This window comes from Labrus bergylta, chromosome 7, assembly GCF_963930695.1.
Source record: "Labrus bergylta chromosome 7, fLabBer1.1, whole genome shotgun sequence".
NCBI lineage: Eukaryota > Metazoa > Chordata > Actinopteri > Labriformes > Labridae > Labrus > Labrus bergylta.
In genome coordinates, this window is record NC_089201.1 from 2,155,329 (window position 1) to 2,180,223 (window position 24,895).

The 24,895-nt window shown below is 39.2% G+C and overlaps 1 protein-coding gene across 1 annotated transcript in view; it reads left to right on the forward strand.

The window, feature by feature from the left end:
* LOC109992770 (polypeptide N-acetylgalactosaminyltransferase 18) overlaps positions 1-24,895 on the forward strand; it is a 192,192-nt gene that overhangs the window by 147,218 nt on the left and 20,079 nt on the right. Inside the window, exon 9 of the mRNA XM_020645517.3 lies at positions 6,897-6,992. Coding sequence (XP_020501173.1) covers positions 6,897-6,992 — 96 coding nt within the window. The remainder of the gene's footprint in view (positions 1-6,896; positions 6,993-24,895) is intronic.

Below are 24,895 nucleotides of genomic sequence, written 5' to 3' on the forward strand. Positions count from 1 at the left end.
GCTCAAACATTGCAACAACTAAGTGTGCAGCTCTGAAACAGCCTCGGTGCCACCTCTTGTGTTTGTTGTTTCGATAAACACTTCAGTCACAGCGGAGTTATTTGTTGACACTACTGAGCATGTGCGGGAGCTCGACTTTGAGAGCGTGAGATGAAAGCGTCGCCACAGTGACATCTGAGAGATGTAGATGTGAAGTTTACATATTTGACAAAAACAAAGTCTCGCAGGAAATGTCAGTTTGAGAGAGTATAACAAGTGTTCTGGTGTGATGCCATCTGTGGATGCTGTTTATTCACTTATCTGTTATTTAACATAAAACACAAGCTGGAGAAACGCAGTGCTCACACACAGATAATACTGGATGAGAAGGAGATGGTATTTGTTATCATAAAATGTGTCAAAGCGTTAAAACATAAAACACATTCACACCGTGCTGTGAACTTTAAACTCATTCAACGCCCACAGTCCATGTTTTTTGGACAGATTTTGAACAATTTCTAAGGTCATGAAGTTGAACACAAAGCTCCCCCATCGCTCCAACAAGAAAGAAGGGTTTTATTTTGCCTTGTTGTCTCAGCCCAGCTTATAAACGGTTTCTCAGTTCAGGGATTGTATCCTTTGAAATTAAAGATCGATTGCATCCCAGCAGCCTGTCCCGTTTGGAAGACTTGAAGAATGCATCCTTCATCTTATATGGCCCAACACTACATCCCGAGATTCAAAGGAGATGGCACAATTACACATTTAAATGTAAGTCATTTGTTTCAGCTTGAAAAGCTATAGAGATATACATGTTGAAAAAACAAAAGGGGCCCAATAATTACTTTTAAAAAAGTATGGTATAGGTTAGGTTAAATGAAGTTGGTTTTGTTTGCTAGTTCCAGTGCAGATGTTGAGGTTGCTAGGCAACAGGATCAGCCATTAGTGAGTGAAAAGGGTAGGGAAGGTAAAGGCTGGGCCCTTTGAAGGATGCTACCCCCTATTTCAACATAAACTTCCCTCAAGGTTGCAAAAAGAAAAAAACACCACCTCTGGTATGAAAGAGGTATGAAAAATGAAGTGAAGTTATCTAAATTATGTATTTATTAACTTTCAAAACCAAATACATGTTTTGAGACGTGATGCCACTTTGTAAATTTTATCCGCTGCAAGGTATTGGTTCAAGGGGCAAATGTCAATCTCTTGGTCAGTTGGGTTTTCAGTCCACCAAAAAGTCAAACTGGGAAAAAATATCTGAACAGGGTGTTGAGACTGGACTCAGAAAGATCAGCGCAATGTGCTGCTTTAAATTAAAACAAAATGTGTCCGCCGCACGTCGAGGGGAAATTTTCAAAATCTTAGTACAGATTCCCCTGTCATTGTTATTATTCCCAGATCTTCCATTGTATTCATACAGTAAAGTCATGGGGAGTTGATATAGATGTAATTTTCTCCTTTGTCTGCCGGGTTAAAAAACATGATGGTATTGATTATCATACTAGAAGATTTGTTGGGAAATTTTGAAACAAAAAAAGCTTTATTTTTGGTGTGAATGACTCGTGTCTTTATTGGCACACACTGTATGCGGGGTGAATTTTTTACACCTCATCTGATTTGATTTGATTTGATTGATTTTTATTTGATTGATTTTAAGAGGGATAATTAGGGGCGTGGCTGATCTGACTGACAGGCTGGATGCACTTTATTGTCCAATGAGTGTGGAGGCAAGCGAGAAGTAGCCTATGAGCCCTTTCATTCATCTTCAATAATTTAGCTAACATTTATGAGGAATGTTAAGCAGAGAGACATTTTCTATTCACATCACCACTTTCTAAAGGTCACTTGGATTGAAGACTCTGAATGCTCACAGTGCTGTGGGGTTGAGGCGGTGGAAAAAAGAAATCCTGAACCTTTCAAAAGCAACTGCAATGTTCAAGCTTCCTGAAAGCATTCATTTAAGTAACTCTGGACACTTAAATAACGTCAGTCACACTTAAATAACATCAATCTTGACAGCACCGAGCTAAAGCTGGGTTAAAGGATTTATTTATGTCATATCATCAGTTGTTGTAATCTCAAAGAGATCACTGCCAATTAGAAATCCACAGAGAACCATCATCAAGCTCTGACACATTTCTCTCTTCTTCATGGTTTAAAGGCACATTTTCTCATGGCTTAGTGTCAACGCTCTTATCGCTTTGTTTCCAGCAAAAGTAAGCAACTTTTTTTCTCCGGGAAGAAAATTCTCCAATAAATGCAGTACACCATCTGCCCATAGCGTCAAAAAGCATCAAAAAGAGAACACACAGAGAACGTTATCGATTCAGCAGTGAACACGACTAAGCTGCAGTTAGCAGATCAGAGCTGATGTTCTTCTCCAAGAAGTGGAGACAAGACCAGAAGAAAAATGTTGGTTTAATTAGTCATGCAGTACATTTATCAGGAGAGCAATAACATGACTGCACTCCAGTTCAAATGTTTTTTTGAGGAAAGTCTTTATTGTCCCAGAGCGGCAATTTGGTTTGCAACATAAGTCCCCACAGGCAATTCTGGGTCGTTAAATATAGGGTAGTCTGTACATCTTCATGTTGTGGTTGTTTTGGTTGCTTGTAAAAAAGTAAATAGGAACATGTCCAGAACTTAAATGCAGCAATGCATCATTTTTTCCCCTTGGTTTGCACTATATAAACTGAACCTCAAATGTGAAACCAATCCTCCATCAGCTTGTCTGTCTCCTCACAACTCCTGAGGGAAATATATGGCCTTAGCTGCAAAATACTCCTCAAGCTTTCCAAACAAGACCTAAGCAGAAAGCATACATTGCATTTTGAGACATCAAACTAGAAAGCTATAGAACACGGTCCAAACACCAATGAAACACAAACACCAATGAAACACACTCAAATGAAAAATACAGTGTATAAGGTTTAGGGGAAGTTAGGTGATAACTAAGAGCACCTAACTTAACCTAACCTAATAAGAGCTGTCATTGGGCAAGGTAACACACCAGGACTGTTGGCCAGTCAATCACAGGGCTGACCTGTAGAGACAGACAACCACCCACAGTCACATTGACCCTTTCCAAAAAGCCACAGTTCAGTATGGAGTGTGGACTTTTAAGTAGGGAGTTTCAGTATACTGAACATTTCAGCATGGATACTAACTTCCTGGTTTTGTGCAGTATAGTTTGGATGCATCCTTTCAGGAAATGAATTGTATTTTAACACCCACAATGCTGTGCGAAATTAAATGTAAAACATCACTTCACATGCGCCTCCAGATCAAAACAAACAAGGACGAAAAAAATAAAACAGATGCAGTCTTTAAATTATTAAGTTGTTAAATTGTTTACATGCAATGTGAAGTTTTGTATTATTTACTGAGCCATCGTGTTATCACATCTAAGTTGGGCTAATGACGCCACTTCCATAGAGCGCCACAGGAATGAGTCTTAAAACCCGGAAGTAAGTTAGCATGTTAGCTCCATGGGGTCTAACGTCTAAAAGTCAACGGGGATTTTGAATGGGTTTGTGGTTAGACGCCTGAAATAAGGTCTGTGGTTAACACAAGCTGAAGATATGTTGGCGTTTTGTTAGATCACATAAACTACGTTAGGTAATACCTACACTTGTGAATTTTGAAGTTTTTACGCGTTTTTAAAAAGGCGGTTGCTAACAAGTGGCTAAATGTGACTACAGTGGTTGTCGGGGACATTAAACGTCATCACGCCGGACACAGAGGGCGGGAACTCTCTCACTAGTCGGAGATGTCTCCTGTAGGTTTAATCTTTAGGTCAAGGTGAATATTATTTTAGTAAACTATTTATTAAACTACGTGGATTAGTTTATCGGAGATCGTCTGAAGAATAACGCTAGTGACGTCACAATCATCCGACCGTGCTGTAGTTAGCTTTAGCATAACGTTAGCTTTTTACTTCTGTCGGCTGCATTAACTCTTCAAACATCATAAAAATGGTGTTCATCTGTGAAGATTATCCTGATGAACAAAATGCCTACGCTTCAGAAACGTGTGTTTGCCACAGAGATTATTTTCTGCAGTGATCCAAAATCCAGTGCTAAAATCCCATTGGCAAATTCTCGTTAGACCCCATGGAGATGCTACTTCCGGGTTGGCCTACAAAAATATGTCATATGGTTTGTTCTCTATATTGAATGAATTAGACAAAGTAGGAACAAATATCTGCCTACTGTGGGCGTCTACTGAACAGTAGTACTGTACCTAACAGTATACAGCACAGATAGAAGGGACTGTCAGATTGTGTTGGCATTTTGCAATCTGGAAGTACCCATTCACACCTACGGGCAAATTAGAGTCACCATTTACTGTAACAAGCATGTAATTGGACTGTGGGAGGAAGCCGGAGTACCTGGAGAGATCCCATGCATGCACTGGGAAAACATGCAGACTCCACACAGAGAGGCTCCTGTCTGATGGGGATTCAACATGAACCTTCTCTCTGTGAGGTAACAGCACTAACCACTGCAGCACCCTGCAGGGCTGTGAAGGAACAAATATACTTATACGTTTTTTCTGATAATTAAGGCAAATTGTACACCTAATCTGTTTTTCTCTTTGGAGTAAAGCCAAATTAAATGTGTAACCTGCGATCCAAAAAGTACACCTGCTTTTGCCTCTTGAAATATTACACTGCAGCTGCCAAGAAAAAGGTGAAGGGTAGTGTAAAGTGTTTGTATGACTTTCTCCTGGCAGGCAGTATTTAGCCTGCAGTGATTCCATTTGTCTTCACTTTAGCCTCACAACTTGAGGCAAGTAGTGTATCACTCTGTCATAATGGAGTAATTAATAATGCAGGGAGACTTGGGGGGGGGGGGGGAGGGGGGGGGAATGAGGGAGGCCTACAGGGAGGAAGACACTTACCTTCCTTCTACATGAAGTATTCAGAAAGAGTCTGTCATCTGTATGGGACAATAACAGTGAAGACAAGTTTAGCCTAGCATAGCAACAAAACAAGCAGTCAGGCTTTGCATTTTGATACAGAATACTTTTTAATATCTAAATGTTTATAAATCAGCAGATTTTTTTTTATTATACAATGACCTCCCTGTAGGAATGACTTAAAGGTTTTATTTGGATCAGGAGTCAGGATGTAGCGTTCTAGCTCCTTAATTTATTCCAGACTCAATGTGCATGAGGTTAAGAATCAGGAGTGAAACTGAAAATATAGATTGGTACAACACAAGATGTCCTTTATACAAAGATAAGTTGTAATCATCAAAATAAAAAACAAGCTAACTCATTTTATGCTTGTAGATGTGTATTAATTGTTTAAATGACATGCATTAATGTATGCAAATTTAATAATATAACAAAGTTACTTTCCAATATCTTAAGGTGAAAACCTAAATAAACATCTGAACGACTTACAAGCAATGTCTCTGCTGGAGAAACAACTGGATGGCACTTACTCTTGAGCTCCTGCCACAAATTCTAGCACTCTACTAGACTGGGGCTGCATCCAAATTGCCAGGTATCTACTCAATCTGTCAGTAGTCAGTAGGCAGTACCTACTATCCGTGCTGTATACTGTTTAGTACCTACTATTCAGTAGGCGCGCACAGTTGGCAGATATTTGTTCCTACTTCTTCTGATTCATTCAGTATGGAAGTGACATCATTTACGTTACCGGAACCGGCCGTATTCCACCCTTTTTTTAAAAGTTTTTTTAGCTTTATTCAAGAAGAGTAATGTGCATATACAGTCAGGTAAACAAAAACAATATTACAATGTAAATCAAGTAAAAAACAGATTAAATAACATACAGTACATAAAGGAAAGTACAAATGAAAGACAGTAATATACAGAATATAAAATAAACCAATAAAGACACATTTAAATAGTTAAATCATTATTTAAATAGAGGGGGGAAAGGCTTTATAATAATGCAGACATTTGTTATATTTTCTGTTGTTAATTTAAAGTAGTGATTTCAGACGGGACTTTAACTCTAGATTAAAAATTGATTAAATTAATCCACGCTCGTTTGTTTTGATTTGGAGGCTGACGTGAAGTGACGATTTACGTTTAATTTCGCACTGTATTGTGGGTGGTAAAATACAATTCATTTCCTGAAAGCGCGCATCTGATCCATACTGCATGAAACCCAGAAGTTAGTATCCATACTGAAATGTTCAGTATACTGAGGTGGACCCAAAAAATATACCTAAACTCCTTACTGAAAAGTACTGCCTACTGAACTGTGGCTATTCGGAAACGGCCCATGTGCATACTTGCTAAGTTGTACCCAGATGTTGACCCAACATGTGTGAGATGTTATCAGAGCCCTGCCACTTCTCTTCAAATGTTTTGGTATTTTCAGGAAATTCTCTCGCATGTTGGGAGTGGCAGTAGCTCAGTCTGTAGGGTGCTGGGATCCGGAGGGTGGCCGGTTCAAGTCCTGATGTGGACCATTATATGGAAGTTGGTCAGGTAGCTGGAGAGGTGCCAGGACACTTCCCAAGCACCGCTGAGGTGGCCTCAACCGCTCTGGTGCGCTCACTGCGTAGTAGTGTGTTTCGGCCCCACTCTGACATCTCTCCACTAATGCAGGTCCACAGGTGCATGTGTGTGATACAGGCCATGTGTGTGTGTGATAAGCATGTCTCTCAATAACAACCATGTACAACCAGAATTTCCCTCAGGGAGTAATAAAGTATGTAAAATAGAAAAGAAAAAATGTGTGGAATTGATTTTAATCCACACCCCCTCACTGGCAGTTTTAGTACTATGCCAGAAAGTTTATCATCATAACTGGAGAAGCTAAAGCACACCATGCTTGGCTCCACTCAGAAATTCTAATTTTATCGTATCGACCTGTTAAAGCCATTTTTTCCACATTTTCTTTTTTTTTAAATTTTTTTTATCTCTTGTGTTTCCAGTTGAAGAACAGTCTGAGAGACAACCTGTGTTTGGACCAGGGACCGGACACTGACAATGTTCCCATCATGTACCTCTGTCATGGTATGACGCCACAGGTCAGTGAGCTTCTCTTTAACTCTTTGTTGTTGTTTTGTTTATGCTCTACCTCTCCAAACACACAAAACAATGATCACACAGAGACATCTTAGGAATGGTTGTCAGCAGTAGATAATTGGACTCCTCCAAGGTCTTTGTTGTTTTTAATCATTTAGAGTTTTGGGCATGGCAAAAATGTCATAAAGTTGCATTATACTGTAGTTGCAGAGTTGTTTGAGTGATATCTCTTTATTCTCTACACAACAACAACAAGGCTATTGTCCTAGTTTTCAATGTCAGTCCACAAAGGATTTATGAAGTTATGAACACTTTTTTTTTAATTACTTTTCTTGCAGAAAGTATGTGAATACTTTGGGTAAGCAGACACATTATCAATATGATGAAATGTTCGATGTGATGAAATTACATTGTGAATGTTTTTCTGAATTTGGCAACCCACATGATCTTGGGTTGTGTTTTTGTCCACCTGTTAAACGAAAGGCTTCTTCTTAGTTTGTATCTCCATCGTACCATTGGTAGCCATTCTTTGTGGGGTCAATGGAATACATGCCTCAACCTCCTCTTGTTGGATAATAACTGCTTGTTATGACATAATCTGTGTGCCAAACCCTGCCCCATTAGATCAGTTTCTGGAGCGAGAGCGGAGCCATGAGCAGCTGTAAACAGACATCACAGGAGAACTACAGGAGCACACACTACAGGAGGGAATAGAGAGGAAAACATACAAATAACACGTTACTTTGTCTTTCTGAGGTTGATTTGTTGTTCATTCGGTGCCTGTTTTGACGTCATGTTGATAAAGAGATAGAAAATACGATCGGTAGTCAGTAAATTGTATTTTATTTTGAAATTGACTGGATGCTCTGTGCGTCTCTTGTCTGACTTCCTTGACATGTACTTGCGGCTGGCTCCATGGAAAATAAACTCCCAGCATTTTTTAAACGGAGAAAAGTGTAGGCTGCAGCGTGCACAGACCACATGGAAATACACAGTGAAGATGAAGCGAAAATATCCAATGACAGGTGCTGAGATATTACCAATTTGAATCCAGAGTCTGTGCAGTAGGGATCAGCTGGAAGTGCATCTCTGTTGACACCATGCTGTTTCCTCTAACAAAAAAATAAATACATTTCAAGGCATAATATGAGACATTCTGAGTATTTATATAGCAACATTCATAAATACTCCAATGAAAAATGGACTTCCTAAAAAGAAAAAGTGGATTACAACTCCGACTTGATTTGTTGACCTCGTCTCTGTGTTCACTTGTACGGTACTTTCTTCAGCTTGTTTCACTCAAAGGCTCAAAAATGTTTCATTCATGTTTTGTTTTTTTCAAATAAGACCCCCCCTCTTTAACCGTTATAGTCCTGCCACCATGGAGGGGAAGAGTGACGGGCCCGCCCACTCAGGGAAGCTGTGTGTCTAGGGCATTGTGTTGTGGCAAAAAACTAAAGGGGAGCCAACCCTAACTTTCCAAAGTGAACAAAAGAAGAGAGAGATTTAACAATCCAATCAACCTTGAGATGCATATCATTAATTGAAATTGATTGCAGAATCTTGTTTTCAAATATTTATTGGCACTTGTCTGCTCCTGTCTCCTTTATATCCAAGGAGGGGGGATCTTGAAAAAGAGCTTTGTTTTGATCTGAAAATCTGCTCTGAAGGTTACGTAGTAAGCCTTTAACTTATACTGCTTAAATGACATATATCCCTCAGGTTGGTACAGTCCACAGCAGAACAGATTCTTGTGCCAGTCAGAAGCTCACAGTTATGGAAGTTCAGTGACTCTTGAAATACTGTTTGTTACATTTCCTCTATTATCCGGTGCACAGAGCACCACAGGAACCTCAAGCTTCAACAGAGCCGTCAGCCTGGTATATTGCACTACCTTTTTCAGAAGTGTAGTGGTGACTGAAGAAGTGAGTACACTCTTCATTTTCCTCCCAAATATATAGTTTTGAAATGTCCCCGTCCAGCAGAGGATAAACAGCCTCTGTTACAAACTATTGTGCATAGTCAATATGTACTAGCCAATCAGAGAAGAGTAGGGAGGGTCCTCCCTTCACCAGCCTAGGAAAACATAATGCAACATCCTACTGAAAATTGTCGATCAATCATTGGTGAGGGGATTTAGAAGTGGGTATACCCGGAGACTGAAAAACAAGTGGGTATACTCTGTTTATCTGCGTATACCTGCACTACACCACTGACCTTTTTAAAGCATCAAAAACAAATTAAAAATAAACTTTTCAGAAAAAAGATGACATGCACACAAATCGGCTCGATAATAACTTTCATGATTTAACAGGATTGAAAACAATATATTTGACGTGTTAACATTAAAGGAGCTATATGTAACTTTCAAAAATACTGTGTTTGTAGTCACACTGCAGGCCGTTAGGTGAACTGCACCAGTAACCTGTTGCTCGCTCTCGCTGGCGTGCTTGCCATACGTGCTCGTACGTACACAAACGAGCATCATCATCAGCCGCGAAACACTGGATATTTACCGGCATAAAGTTTACACACAGATAGACAGTGAACATCTACTTGTTCACATCAGTTAACCGTTCGCTTATTAAAAAAAAACTATTCATACATTTAAAAAGTTACATATAGAACCTTTAACAAGTTGGAGTTACAACCTATGCTGCAGCCAGTCAGCAGGGGGAGCTCTAAATCTTTAGGCTTCACTTGAGGTGAAGTATTTCTGCTGACAAATCTTTAAACAGTCGATGGTTAATCCTAACTACTTTTAAATTACAGAAAGTCATCTGAACCATTGTTTGTGTAAAAATATTGGTTGCTTTGGCTTTAAACACTCTAAAGCCAGGAGGAAAATTTATATAATTAATATAATGTAGATGAGTTTTTCAGAAATTATACCAGCTCTCTGCATTTTGGGCCATCAGTAATGTTGAACAGTGAGGGGTTTGTGATTTACATAAATGAAAAGTCACATTTCCATAATGAGCATGCGGGCTAATTAGAGCAGAGAACTGGAATGAAATGTAACAAAGAGCTTCTATATCACCTTGCTATAATAACCTTACTTTGTCATGTGCTGTTTTGCTGGAAGAGTGAAACTTTGGAGCCACTGAAATATCGGAAAAGTAATTTCCAAATCGCTGAGGCCAAACAACAACTCTATCAGCCTTCTACTGATTGAAGGCCATTTACTTCTAAGGGGCAGTCAATCTGCCCTGCATTGCCCCTTTAATGGAGACACGTAAAAGAACTTTAAAGGCCAAGGGAGTGTGACTGTGTATTTCCACTTTTCACTGCAGTGCTCTGTAGCTTGACAAAATTAAAAATTCATATTTTACAGTCCTCATTATACTCTGGCTGTCATAAAAAGGCTCACATAATCAGAACTAGACTCCACTCCAAACCCGGCCGCGCATCTGGAAGAGTTCTCTGAGGACACTCCAAGCTTCGCCTCCATTGTCAGTAGAGTTCATGGCTGTGACCGGAGCCTTGACATCAGACTGCAACTTTTTTGTCTGAGTCGTACTTAGCAATCCAGCATCAGCTCTGCTCGCGTTTCCTCGTGTCTTCCTGTCCTTTTTCATCTTACATTCACTCTCTCTCTGAGGCAGCAGGTGCTGATAAAAAGATGTGGTGGTATTAGAACACGTCCATTCAAACCATGGACTATGTAAAGAATGAACAGCACAAGAGTGGGAAAGAAGTGAAACCAAAAAAATAAAGAGCCCCCCCTACTGACAGGCTGCAGTATACCACCATGTCCTAACACAACCCAGTCTCATGTCAAAATGTGTAATACCTACGTTGGTCCACAGTGTAAAACGTAGTACTTTCACAATAAGGGCTCTAAAATTGTGACATGTCTACGTTTCCTTTTGTCTATTCTTTTGTATAGGCATACCTCAGGTCACGTGACTGTCCAGTTTTCCCCTGGTGAAAAAAAAAACATGGCGGACATCCCTTCTATTTTCAGTGGAAAATGTAATATTTTAAGATAGTTTGAGGCTTAAGTGTCGTTTTGATAACCTTTCTGGTGACAAATGTACATTGTATCTTCATAATCTTCGTTCGATTTTTGGTTATGATCTTTAGTTTGTTCGTTTCTACGAAGATTCTTTCAGGTCTCGATAGAAAAATGTTGGAATGTTATGTTTTCTACTGTTGCTATGGTGGTTGCTATGGACGCTATCAACAACGAACCGGAAGGAAGTGGACGTTCGGTTTGTGGCTCTTAAAAGGGGTTACATCAGACCCTAGACATCAAACTAAACTCCTATGCAATAAATAATGATTTCTGTTACATTTTTATGGATGTCTTTCATTACAACCAAATTTAATAAATCGATTGGAACAGATCGATGCATATTAGCAACATTACAAACTATAACATGTAACAATCCTTGATACATAAAGACAATACTGTACAGTTCATGTGTGATTTATATGATTTTATTTAACAAAATAATCCTGACAGATTAATACTATCTTTTAAAACAGGTTTGATTTGACCACTGTATGACTTGACTCTGAGGAATTGTAGTCTTTTAGACAAATCTCAGTGTTTCCCTTACTTAAAAAGTAATATATATTTAATTGAGGGTACGCAGGGGAGTATAATTGGATGGTTAACACATTTATGTTATCAGATATTTAAAAAATAATTGATACCTTTGTTAAAATGTATTTTAACCATATATAGCAGCTCCCCCTGTTGTTTTGGTGAGCTGACTACCCTCACATGATACTTTGTTCCAAGACCTCTCTAAAACAGTTATTCCCATGTCTGTAGCCCCTTTTGTTGCTGAGGTATAAGCCTTCAAACATGCCCTTGGGTCAAGGTTCAAAGGGCATTATTTCAAAACAGGGGTCATGTTGAAACCTCATCTTCACATATGTTACTCTCCAGGATGAGACCTTTCCAACGATGTATGTCGTTCAGCTCTAAGCCAAAAACTTAAATATTCTCATTTCATAGGCATGGGGTCTTGCAGTCATACTTTCATAGAGCGCTTTCAAAGCCCAGTACATAAATTTTTTTTTTTTTTATTTGTTTGTTTGTTTGTTTGTTTGTTTGTTTGTTTGTTTTGGTGTAAGTATATCATAAAATCTGGGGAACTATATGCTTGGAGGACAGCCTTAAGTGCTTGGTTTAGAATTATGGCTAAAAGTAAAAATCTCTTATGTTCTTGTCCATATTAATTCATCCTAGTACTTTTTTTTAATCCTTCTTTCCTTATAGAAGAGTTAATCTAATTTGTCATCATTCATTGTTTAATATTCAGTTTAATGTATTTCATAGAGCAACAGGGTTGAACAGGTCAAAAGGCTTCATGTCTCTGCTAGGGCGTTGAATCGATAGTGAACACACCCTCTGCCTTTAAACCGACAGTGGGCATGACTGCACGATTGCGCATGTCAGCAGTACACTGGCAGACCATAGCATAATGGGCTTTTTGAATGGGTTTTTGCTTAGATTCCTGGAATGGGATCTTTGGTTAACACAGATTTAAAATGTGTTTTTGCAACCAACCTTAAAAAACATCAGTAAATACCCACTGAAAGATCTAATAAAGAGATCGCTCACAAGTGACGATTATCAATACGTCATTATTTGATGTCAGTGTCATGCGCCCGTTTGTAGTTCTTATCGCCGGACGTTTACTTTATTGATTGCATTTTCTGGTATTAATCTAATCCGTCAGGATTATTTTGTTAAATAAAATTATAAAATCACATAAATCACACATGAACTGTACAGTATTGTCTTTATGTATCAAGGATTGTTACATGTTATAGTTTATAATGTTGCTAATATGCATCGATCTGTTCCAATCGTTTTATTAAATTTGGTTGTAATGAAAGACATCCATAAAAATGTAACAGAAATCATTATTTATTGCATAGGAGTTTAGTTTGATGTCTAGGGTCTGATGTAACCCCTTTTAAGAGCCGCCAACCGAACGTCCACTTCCTTCCGGTTCGTTGTTGATAGCGTCCATAGCAACCACCATAGCAACAGTAGAAAACGTAACAGTTCAACGTTTCTCTATCGAGACCTGAAAGAATCTTTGTAGAAACGAACAAACTAAAGATCATAAACAAAAAACAAACGAAGATTATGAAGATACAATGTACATTTGTCGCCAGAAAGGTTATCAAAACGACACTTAAGCCTCAAGCTATCTTAAAATATTACATTTTCCGCCGAAAATAGAAGGGATGTCCGCCATGTTTTTTTTTTCGCCAGGGGAAAACTGGGCAGTCACGTGACCTGAGGTATGCCTATACAAAAGAATAGACAAAAGGAAACGTAGACATGTCACAATTTTAGAGCCCTTCTTGTGAAACTACTACGTTTTACACTGTGGACCAACGTAGGTATTACACATTTTGACATGAGACTGGGTTGCCTAACAGCACGCAAGCGCATGATTGCTGTCTACACTGCATCCGTTAAATATTGAATTCTCTGCTCTGTGAATTTCAGTATATTGCAAAGAGTATGACATCTAGTACTTTTGTGCTGAAGGTGGAGAAAGTGAAGAGTGTTGCTTTCTCTTGAGGAGCTGTTGACTCAAACCACAACACTCAGAGGCTCGTCAATAAAGGTCTCGCAGAGAGCCAAAAAAAAATATTTTCTTCGGTGCTGACACAAGTCAAAGCTCAACATTTCAATCAAAGATGAACCACTGTCTCCACTTTGTACGACAAGCTAACAAGCTCTGTTGAGCTAGAAATGCCAGTGCCAGGTAGAGCTTCTCCTTCCTCCTTCCTCGTCCATCTACGCCAGCGACAGAGAGGAAAATAGAGGGTTTGGGTTAAAAGTCATGCAACTTAATTACTGGGAGTGTGCTTCGAACCAACACAAGAATCTGTTCTGTTGTGATACTGAGGGATTTTTACTGTCTGATTGGTAGGTTTTCATTTGTGCTTTTGTGAGCAGAAGGGGGGGGGGGGGGGGGTATTTTGGCTTCAATTTTGTACAAGAGGACCAGCTGGAGACATGTTTTCCATGTTTTTATACAGTCTATGGTCTCAACACAAAAAAAAAATGATATGGGTATGGTCACAACAAAGGGTCTTTAGCTCAATGGATTTACAGTAAACAAAAGAAATCTTAATTCTGAGTTTGGAGAGTGACAGAAAGAAAGCACATAGAGTATTCATCCCTGGAGCAGAGCACGTTGCCTTCAGTCCCTGACAGCAGTGCCCAAAGAGAGGCCTGTGGGCTAATTGTATTCAAGCTCATATGTTGGGACACAAATGCAATTTTATTGGATTTTTTTTAAAGAATCATTTCAGGGCTTTTGGATGGACAGGACAGTGGATAGAGACAGAAATCTGGTAGAGAGAGAGAGAGTGAGAACATGCGGGATAGTAGTCACAGGTCAGATTTGAACCAAGGCTGCCCACTTGGAGGACTACAGCCTCTGTATATTGGGTGCCAATCTAACCACTCGACCACCGGCGCCCCGACTCAAGCACATTAAAGGCAAGCATTTACTTCTCCAGCCAGCTTGTATGAAGATATTTAGCTGCAGATTAAAGGCAATGTGAATGTGAAGATGATTTGTTGTTGCTTATTTGTGGAATAAAAATCAGCTTACTGAAAAAAAGAAAATAGCGATAATATATCCCATAACATGCTTTTGGATAACAAGGGTATTTTGAGCTTTACTCGAATAAGTCAAGATAGCAGCAGAATACACAGTACAGGATGAGCCTGGGGAACTAATCACTTTATATACTGGAGATATTTCAGCTTTTAAAATCAGGCGTGCACATCCATAATTAACACTGCACACAAAAGTTATTTTCTCTCTCCTCTACCTGCTGCAGTAATCATGGATTAGAGAATGTGAGTTTATAGCAGAAAAATCCATGATCCCTCCTGTTAAAGGATATCCTCACACACAATCATGCATAACCAATGTTACTGCATTAGCCTAATGAAATGTCTGGCCTCAGTGACTTATCCTGCTCAAACTGACATGGTAATACAATATGAAACCTGTTCCCAAATCCAAAACCAATATGTATTGATTTTAGAATCATTACAAAACTTCAAGGAGAGGCCATGTTTAAAGAGAGACATCGTCGATAAACAGCCTGGAGATGTAAAGAGAAAAACAGCAGGAGGAACTGTTTCATATAGCTAACATCAAAGATTTGAATATTCCTCTGGTCTTCTATCATGCTTTTATCACTCGTTTTATTCTCTTTTAATGTGGAGTATCTTTTGTCATGCGATTCCCGCTGGTCCTCCTAATTCTCTATTCAGATCCTTTTTTTCTCCTTGGTCGACTCCTTTAGATTACCTCTGAGTCCTCTGCTTTTTGAACAAAACCACTCAATTCTCTCTCTCTCTTTGTGTGTGTGTGTGTGTGTGTGTGTGTGTGTGTGCGTGCGTGCGTGCGTGCGTGCGTGCGTGCGTGCGTGCGTGCGTGCGTGCGTGCGTGCGTGCGTGCGTGCGTGCGTGTGTGTGTGGATGGATGGAAATGGCTTTGAATACCTGATGAACTGTTGAATGTCAACGATGCATAACTTTCCTCAATTTCCTTTCAGCCACCTGACACAAATTAGGGAGGGAGAGGAGGATGAAAAAGAGAGCGAGACAGGGACAGAGAGACATCTTAAACTTCAATAGGGTGGATTTCTCTGTAATAGAACCTTTTCACTGGCAAAATATTTTACCTTAAAGGTCCTGCACTGGATTTCACCAGCTATGTGTAAACTCAAACGTAGCCTAGTTTGACAGTAACTTCTAATCGATGAAGTTCAACCTTAAATCTCACACCTAGCTCCTATTGGCTGTAAAGTCTACTGTAAAGTACGGTTGTCATGGTATATGGTCTTGAAGGTTGGATAAAATGGAGGGATAAGGAGGTGCAGAGGGTTTTAACAGGTGATTGGTGTTGGCAGTGAATTCTTCTCCATAGATTACACTGCAGTCCACAGACAATTAGACACGAGAACCATCCAAAGGGAGGCAACAAAGTAAAAACAAAACAATGGAAACACTTCAACAAGAAAGAACTATTTTAACTGTCACATGGTGTTAAAATGTTGTTCAGGCAGGCCGTCCACCTAGAACGGTCAAAATCCAAAGATGTGTCTGGACTCGACACACATTTTTTAAAATTGTATAAAGAATCATTAATTGTACCAATTACACATTTGCTTAATTTATCCTTTAAACAAAGTGTAGTGCCCTCAGCGTGGAAGCTTGCTGTTATCACCCCAATTTTTAAATCTGGTGATAAAACAGAAATGGCAAATTACCGACCTATCAGTATTCTACCCGTAATCTCCAAAATAGCAGAGAAGTGGGTCGCAAAACAATTGAATATACACTTGTAATGGCCACACACCCCTGCATCCGATGCAGTTTGGGTTTCGTAACCACCATTCTACAGAGTCTGCAAACTGCATTTTTGTTGATACCGTCAACCATAGTGTTCTTATCTAAAAATTTACTTGTTACAATTTTTCACAGGAAGCACTACTCTGGTTTGAATCATACTTATCAATTAGAAAACAATGCGTGTCCATCTCTGGCACCAAATCCTCTTACCTTGACTGTCCAACAGGGGTCCCACAAGGCAGTATTTTGGGACCTATTTTATTTACTATTTATATAAATGACCTTCCGGAAGTGTGTAAAAATGTAAACATTCAAATGTATGCTGACGATGCCGTTGTTTTTACACAGGGCAGAAATACTCATGAAGTCTCACAAATTTTAACAACAGCCATGACCCAAGTGCAAAGCTGGGTCAAAGATTCATATCTTCAATTAAACACAAAGAAAACGGTCTGCATGATGTTCACTAAACAGCCAACCAGCCTTCAGCAGTCCGGCGTTTACCTGGAAGGTGTAGAGCTTAGTCTAGCTAATGAGTTTAAATATTTAGGCCTAACATTGGACCCAACATTAACATTTAAAAAACACATCAAACAATTAACAAAGACGGTAAATTTTAATATAAACAATTTTAGACAGGTAAGATCCTTTATGAATAGAAATGCTGCTCGAATGTTTTTACACTCAATGATCTTTTCACATATTGAATATTGTATAACCACATGGTCACTTTCTGCTGGCACAACACTTAAACCAATACAATCTCTTTTTAAAAAGGCCATAAAAATCTTTGACAAAAAGCCATTTTCGTTTCACCATTGCACTGTTTTAGATAAACATAGTTTACTAAATTTCCATAATTTTGTTCATTTTAAAAATGCATGTTTTATATATAAAATTTTGCACGGACTTGCTCCTCCTCCTTTGAAGGACTTTATAAAGCTGAAGTCTGCCAGTGGGATTGGCACCAGGGCCACAGCCCGAGGAGACTGTGAGGTCCCATACAGACGCATTACATTCGGACAAACTGTTCTGTCAGTCAAAGGAACTAAATATTGGAATATTCTCCCACTCACAATAAGAGACTCACAAACATATGCATACTTCAAAACACACCTCAAACAGTGGATAAAAGAAAACCAAGTCTGTGAACACTTTTAACCTTTAACCTCTATTATTGTCTTGTGTCACTTGTGCCTTTGTATTTGTATTTTATTTGTAATTTGTCTTTCTCTTACCTGCCTAGGGACAACAGATGGAAACTAGCACTTCTGCTATAATCTGGCATTTTTACAGCTGTAATTGTTACAGCTGTTCATTAATATGCACTGTCCCTAACAAATAAATAAATAAATAAATCCAGAGGAGCCTTAAAGAGCCCAGGAGCTCTCAGGGAAATATGTGGTTAGTGACTGAGATTTACAGATGGATACATGCAGTAATATGATGTACTGTATATGCACAGTGAGGGAGAGAGAGAGAGAGAGAGAGAGAGAGAGAGAGACAGAGAGAGACAGAGAGGTAGAGAGAGAGAGGTAGAGATAAGAGCTCAAGGTGCCAGTTCCGCCGGTAGTCTAAGCCTATAGCAGCATAACTAGTAGCTGGTCTACACCAGCACCAGCACTAACTATAAGATTTATCAAAAAGGAAAGTTTTAAGTCTATTCTTAAAAATACAGACTGTGTCTGCCTCCCGGACCCTGGCTGGAAGACAATTCCAGAGGAGAGGAGCCCGATAACTGAAGGCTTTACCCCCCATAGTAAACTTAGAGACTGTAGGTACCACTAGCAGATCTGATAACTGAAGGCTTTACCTCCCATAGTAAACTTAGAGACTGTAGGTACCACTAGCAGATCTGATAACTGAAGGCTCTACCTCCCATAGTACATTTAGAGACTGTAGGTACCACTAGCAGATCTGATAACTGAAGGCTCTACCTCCCATAGTAAACTTAGAGACTGTAGGTACCACGAGCAGGCCTGATAACTGAAGGCTCTACCTCCCATAGTACATTTACAGACTGTAGGTACCACTAGCAGGCCTGAATTCTGGGACCGTAATGTTCTTGAAGGGCAGTACGGCACTAGTAGCTCCTTAAGATAAAATGGTGCCTGACCATTTAGAGCTTCATAAGTGAGAAGAAGGATTTTAAATTCTATTCTAGACTGTATAGGGAGCCAGTGCAGAGAAGCCAACACAGGAGTAATGTGGTTCCTAATCAGTATCTATTGAAGTCCTGGCTGTAGACAACCTGCACATTTTATAACAATTTTCTTGGGTACCAAAAATCAAATGTATACAGAAATCAACAGCTTGCACTCTTTATATTTTAAATGGTAAATGGACTTGAGCTTGAATTGCACTTTTATAGTCTTCTAACTACTCAAAGTATTAACTAATCCCATTCATACACATTCAGACAAAGCAGCAGGAGCAACTTTTGGGTAAGTGTGCAAGCACACATGAATTATGACTTGAGAAGTAACTTCTAAACAACAATTGTAAGCTACACATGCATTCAGGTATCTGTTTGTAGAGTTTTATTTAGAGTCAAATCCTGATAGCTGGTGTGTTCCAGAATGACAGCTGATGTATTAGTTTGTTTAGCACCCCGTATTGACGGTTTGCTTAAAACTAAAGCCTGCTGAAACACATGCAGACACTTCTCCATATCTTATTCACTCAAGAAACAACAACATGTCCAGAATTCTGCTGCTCGTCTTCTCACATCACCCTTCGTAACCTCCATTAGCTCCCCGTACCACAGCGTATCCCCCCGCAGGAATAACCATTGGTCCTGGGGGGACACGGCATTTTCCATTGCCACTTCCACCCTCTGGAACTCATCAGATACTCGCCCTTACTCTCCACCTTCAAACTCTGTTCTCATCTTCCTTCTCTTAAACTATTTCTTGTGTTTTGTTTTCATGTTATTCTTTATTAAGCATCTTTAAATACTCAGAAAAGCACAATACAAGTCTAATGTAATATTATTATCATTACTATCATCTTGTCTTGCTTGATTCCCCTTAATAAAAGCAACACCTGCAGACTTGTTTGTATAGACCTTTTGTTTCTACACAGCATCATTTCTGACTGCACACACACTCTTCATTGTTTATGTGCAGAAGTCTGTCTTTACATCACATTTGGCAATTTTCTAAAACTAATGTGTCTGTTGAATCAGGGGCTAATTTCAGGCCAATACAACGCTGTGGGTGACAATATTTATTTGAGAAAATGGAGAGAAATTGCAGTGGAAGCTAAGGAGGTAATAGAAATCTGATCCGTGCCTCAATATTGGTGCAGCCCTGCTAAGAAAATTGGTTTGTGGCTGAATCAATATAGCCTGAAAATTAGACCTTTGAGGCTATTTACCAGGGCAGCATTCATGAGTGTGTGTATGTGTGTGTGTGATTCTCACATTTCTAACTCTGTGATGACCTTTTTGACTCTTACAAATTGGGGACACTCTGACCAGTCTTTGCTTTTTCTTTAAGGCTATTTAAGACTTGATCTAAAGGTCAAGACATGTCATTTTACATGCTGTAAAAGATCAAAACTAGGGAATAAATGTAGCAAATGTGCATTCCCTCGAGAAGTAGGAGCAGGGCTGTTGATAGAGCGACATGACCAGGATATTAAACTTGCAAGTATGCGTAGGCAAAAGTGAACAAGCTGCAGGAAATCTTAATGTTTATAAGAGTCAGGGAAAAACCGCCAGGCTTTTATAAAGTGAAACCAAGTAGCAGAACAAGGTTAATGAAACATTAAGTATAACACAACCTTGCCACTTGGGAGAAGGAAAGGCTTTTCTCCAACACTGACTTTTTTCTACTTTACAGAGACATAAGCAGGACATTGATTTATGATTCTGGGGAAAAGTTGGCTGTGTATTAATGAATTCAAATAGTTATTTCATCAGGGAGGTAGTTTTATACACAAAAAAATACTAACCAATTACCCAAACTTTAAAAACTTTTCACACATAGTTTGGATGGTTGTGTGTATTCCTGCAAAAGAAGCCAATTACTGGACTTCACAAACTTTAACCTTTAAACTGATCTGTAAGACAGGTGTTTGTCCTTTTCTATTTATGAGCTGGAAAGAAATGCATTCACAACCTTCCTGCGGGGCTTCAAGCTATCAGACTAGAAAACAAGTTGAGTCCGTCAGAAAAAAAAGAAAGTGGTTATAAAATGGATATTACAAAAGCTGTCATTGTATTGAAATTCATTATAAAAATTGATGTGTCTGCAGGCCTTTCACCAATCTGATCAGTGCATGACACCCCTCATTAAGCTCCCTCTCTATGATTGTGTAGCTGCATAGACAAAAGATCCAGATGTTTTTTTAACTCAGTGTGTTATCTGCATCCATAAATGAAAGCTTTTTCTGGAGTGAAACCTCATTGTCTGCTCGATCTCCTAAACTTTCCTCCTCTGAATCTTTCTGCTGCGCTCATCCAGATGAACCTCTTCATTATATATGGGGACATCTTTGCAGCTGTTGGGTGAGCTGAGTGGGTGTGTGTGTGTGTGTGTGTGTGTGTGTGTGTGCAAGCGCGGTTTGTGTGTTTGTGTTGTCCTCTCGCCACCACAGCAGATGGTTGAGAGAAACACCAGTGATTAGCTTGTCAGACAACATCCCTTGCTGTCTGTAACAAGCTCACCAATATCCACAGTAAGAGCTGGAAGTTGTTTTCATGCTGAAGGAAAGACATCCATGTTGCAAGACAACAAGTTATTAATCTGTTGCATCTCATTACAGTTGGGGGTTGATTGTTTCATTATCTTTGGAGGACAGGCTTGCCTGCAGAAATGACTGGGCCCCTGAAAGGCCTAGTGAATCGGCCTTCCTAGGATATGATTTAAATCGACGTAGCCACATTCAATCAGTAGTGTTAGCACTAGCCTCCTGGCTAACATTAGCTCTCTCTGGGCCTGCTTATATCTGTTACATTACACAAAAACAGTTCCTATCATTTTAAGAAGAGGGGGTTTACATTTTGAAACAGGGTACATTTTACTGAAGCAACATAACATAGTGAAATAAAATGTATGTTTTTATTTTGCTTTGGGTGTACTGGTGAATATGTAGGTGTAAAATAAAATTTGGTCGTTGTTGCTTAAATTTTGAGGAACCATGTTTTTGATAACCTTCATAGTTCCTCCAGAAAGCGTTCCCCTTTTGTCCCCCATTATGGGCGGGCCTTGTTGGAGGACCATTTAAAGGGAACCCATCTTGACCTTGTTGGTTTACAACTGGTATCTTTTATGTGTATGTCACATAAAACCCACTAGATTTCTACATGTACATGAGTGTCGTCCATTAAGCCTTTTTTTTCAGATGAACCCCATCACAGTTTTGGTGAGCATGACAATAATGAAGAAGTGCAAGTGTGTTCCTGAAGTCACTGGAGACACATTTTGAGATGCGTTCATTTGGCTAAGTGTACACAGTTGTGCTGAGAGCCATACAGTTATGATCAACCAGGACACATCAGTGAAGTCAGGTATTAAATAAATCACTCTCTCTCAGTTGGGATTGACAGGTAGTTGTTGTACAGACACCATTGTATTAGCGTCACTCTCGTCTCCTCAGCTCTATGATGGTATTAAATTGATATACAGCTAGCAAGTTCTTCAATAACATTGGGTTCATACTAATAAAACTGAAAGGAGTTTTCTTATGCTGATCCATATTTAAATACTTACATATAATGCTACAATGTTAGACGTCCATACTCAACCTCAGCAAAGTTTTTGAAAGCTCACTCACATTATCCTGCGACCTCTAACAGAGCTAGCCAATCGTAGGAAAGTGGGCACATGGGGAGGGAAGCCTTAAAGAGACAGCAGCTGAAATCAATGGTTTCAGGCAGAGGCTGAAAAAAGGGATTTTACTGACGCCAGTATGAGATAAATAAGGAGATTGAGCTACACGGTAAAAAAAAACACTCAACAGGTGTCCCAGAATGACATAATTAATGTTAAAAGTGAGTATAATAGATCTCCTTTAACAGATGACCCCTGTGTCACATCTTCACATTTTTCTCTTTTTTTTTCAATTACATACAAAAGATACCAGTGGTTTATCCTAAGGTTAAATGTTTTAATAAGCTGAGTTCTTTTTAAAGAATATAGGCACAAGGACTATGCAATTATCTATTTACCAATGTAGGAGCCATTTATCCATTTATTTATAATTGTGGTAATTTGATGTTCTCCTTGTACCTATAAAGGTAGCTGCTTTTTTTTGCAGACCGTTTGCATGCCAGGTAAGGCATTCAGCGTACAATAAATTATGGTCTTACAATATCTTTAACTTGCCACTTTGACCAACTGTACTTGTTGATGACTTCATTGATTTGTATAATTTTCAATCATTGAAAAAGTAACACCCTTGTTTTTCATGGGAGGGATTTCTCTTTTCTACTGTCATCTTTACACTCCAAATGACGCCATTTTTTCATCCACTATTTCTCTTGACCAAAATTAAATTTCAAAATCTAATGGGAGAAATTTTATACCAATTTCTGAAACACTTTCATGCTTGCTGAGCGTAGATTCATCTTTAAAGGCTTTGTGAATGATAAAAATGTTGGATTTTTAATTCATAGACTGTAATAAATGCCTCTGGCGACCTTGGAAAATGATTGTCTTAATAAAAGCTGCTGCTGGTGGTTCAACTGTGTTCCTCTGTTCATTGACCACTCCAGACATGCAGCATAAGGTAAACACAGGAGCATCTCCGGACTCTTTTAATGGGGGTGGCCAAACCTTGGGCACTGACTTTTGCAGAGATGGCATGAAGTTTGTGTGCGCACACATACAAAATAATTGTATTTATGCTGGGACTGAAGCATTGCTAGTTAATTTATTGCATGAGTTTGCATGCACATTATTTGCACACTCATTCCTTCCTACGCACTGGTCTTATGGACCCTCAGGGGGGCCCATGCCACCCCTGGCCACCCCTCTGGAAAGGCCTCTTTATGTTGTCTTTAAGATGACAGTAAACAACTTTATATAAAAAAGAAAAAAGGAACTTGATCAGATTTGATCACTAAACAGCTGGTTTGTTTTTCTTTCTTTGACTTCTCAAAGATTCAACTCAGATGTAAATGTCATATTTGTAAGGCAGACATAAATGGTTTCAAATCCTTAAAGCTTATGGGCTTTCTTCTGTCCATGCTTGTAAATGTGTACATCTGTCAGGAGAGATAGCTATCTGTCTAACACAGCACTGTGCTAATCCTTCTATTAGAGATTTTAAGACGCTGTGACAAGAGAGGAGATAGCATTAAGCCCTCTGTTGGGCGCTGAGAATCAATCTGTTGACAGATGCCAGTTTAATCGCTCTTATTAGCCCATATGCACAAACACGGGGAAACCAATCCTCATTTGGAAGCATGCGTGCATACTTCACATATATGCACGCCCATGCACACATCAATCTGTAGTGTTGTGTGTCTAAACTCCAGCTTAAAGGCTGTGTGGCTGGTTCACAGTGTGGTAATGGCTCAGATCAAGAGAAGTCCTTTTCTTCCTGCAATACGGTCATCATTCTCATCAATTACCCCCTCACAGCTTCACACAGTCCTCTCCAAACATGCCCACTCACAAAGCCTGAGCACACAGCCCAGGTTTCTGTTTGTTCTGTGCAGCTCTCTTTCTGTGCTTAATGTTCCTTACACCTTCTTCTTCTTTACTTTTCCTGCTTGTGAAGGTTTCATGTCAGCCTTCATTCTTGTCGTTTGCTTTGGTGTCTGAGAATTCTTTGTCTCATCTTCTGCTTCTCTCCGTCAGGGAAATGCTATTCTGATTTAATGGGTTGCATTTTTAAACTACTTAAGGTGCGTTTGATTTACCTCGCTAAACAATTTTCAAGCTTCAAAACTGGGCCAACATTTGCATTCATTACCATTTCCTTGTGTTTAGTTTCTGTTGGTTTTTTTTTAAGGTCTGCTAAATTGCTTTCTCTTATATTTAGCCAGGATTTACGTTCCCATCCCTGACCTCTCGTCTCACTCCTTCATCTTTTGCCACTGAGAATCTACTCCTCCTTTTTTCCTCTTCTCTGTTTATCCTCTTAATTATGCCAGTTACACATGTGGTCTGTTTATTTCCTGGCATATTCTTCAGGTGGGTAAAAATACACTTAGCATTCAGAAATTACCCTACTTACCGTACCCTTCTCCCTGCTGCTAATGACCATATACTTGCTGTGCAAACAGAGTACAGCTTGGCATTTACAAAGGTGAATTATTATAAATTGCAGAGGTACCTGCTGTCTCAGTTTTAGTGTTGTTTGCTGTCAAAGAGAGAGGAGAATTCTTTAGAGAATGAACAAAAAATGTTTGTGCCAAAATATGCTTTGATCGGGCTTACAATCTTGCCAGCAGTAATTGAGTTTAACAAAGGTCTGTTCTTGAACTGTTACATTAAACAACTTCAATATTTGAAAGACCTTTGAATATGTTTCCCTCTCCCTTTTAAAGTAGCTTTAATAAACAGTAAAACCCATCATTGTTCATTTCAGTAT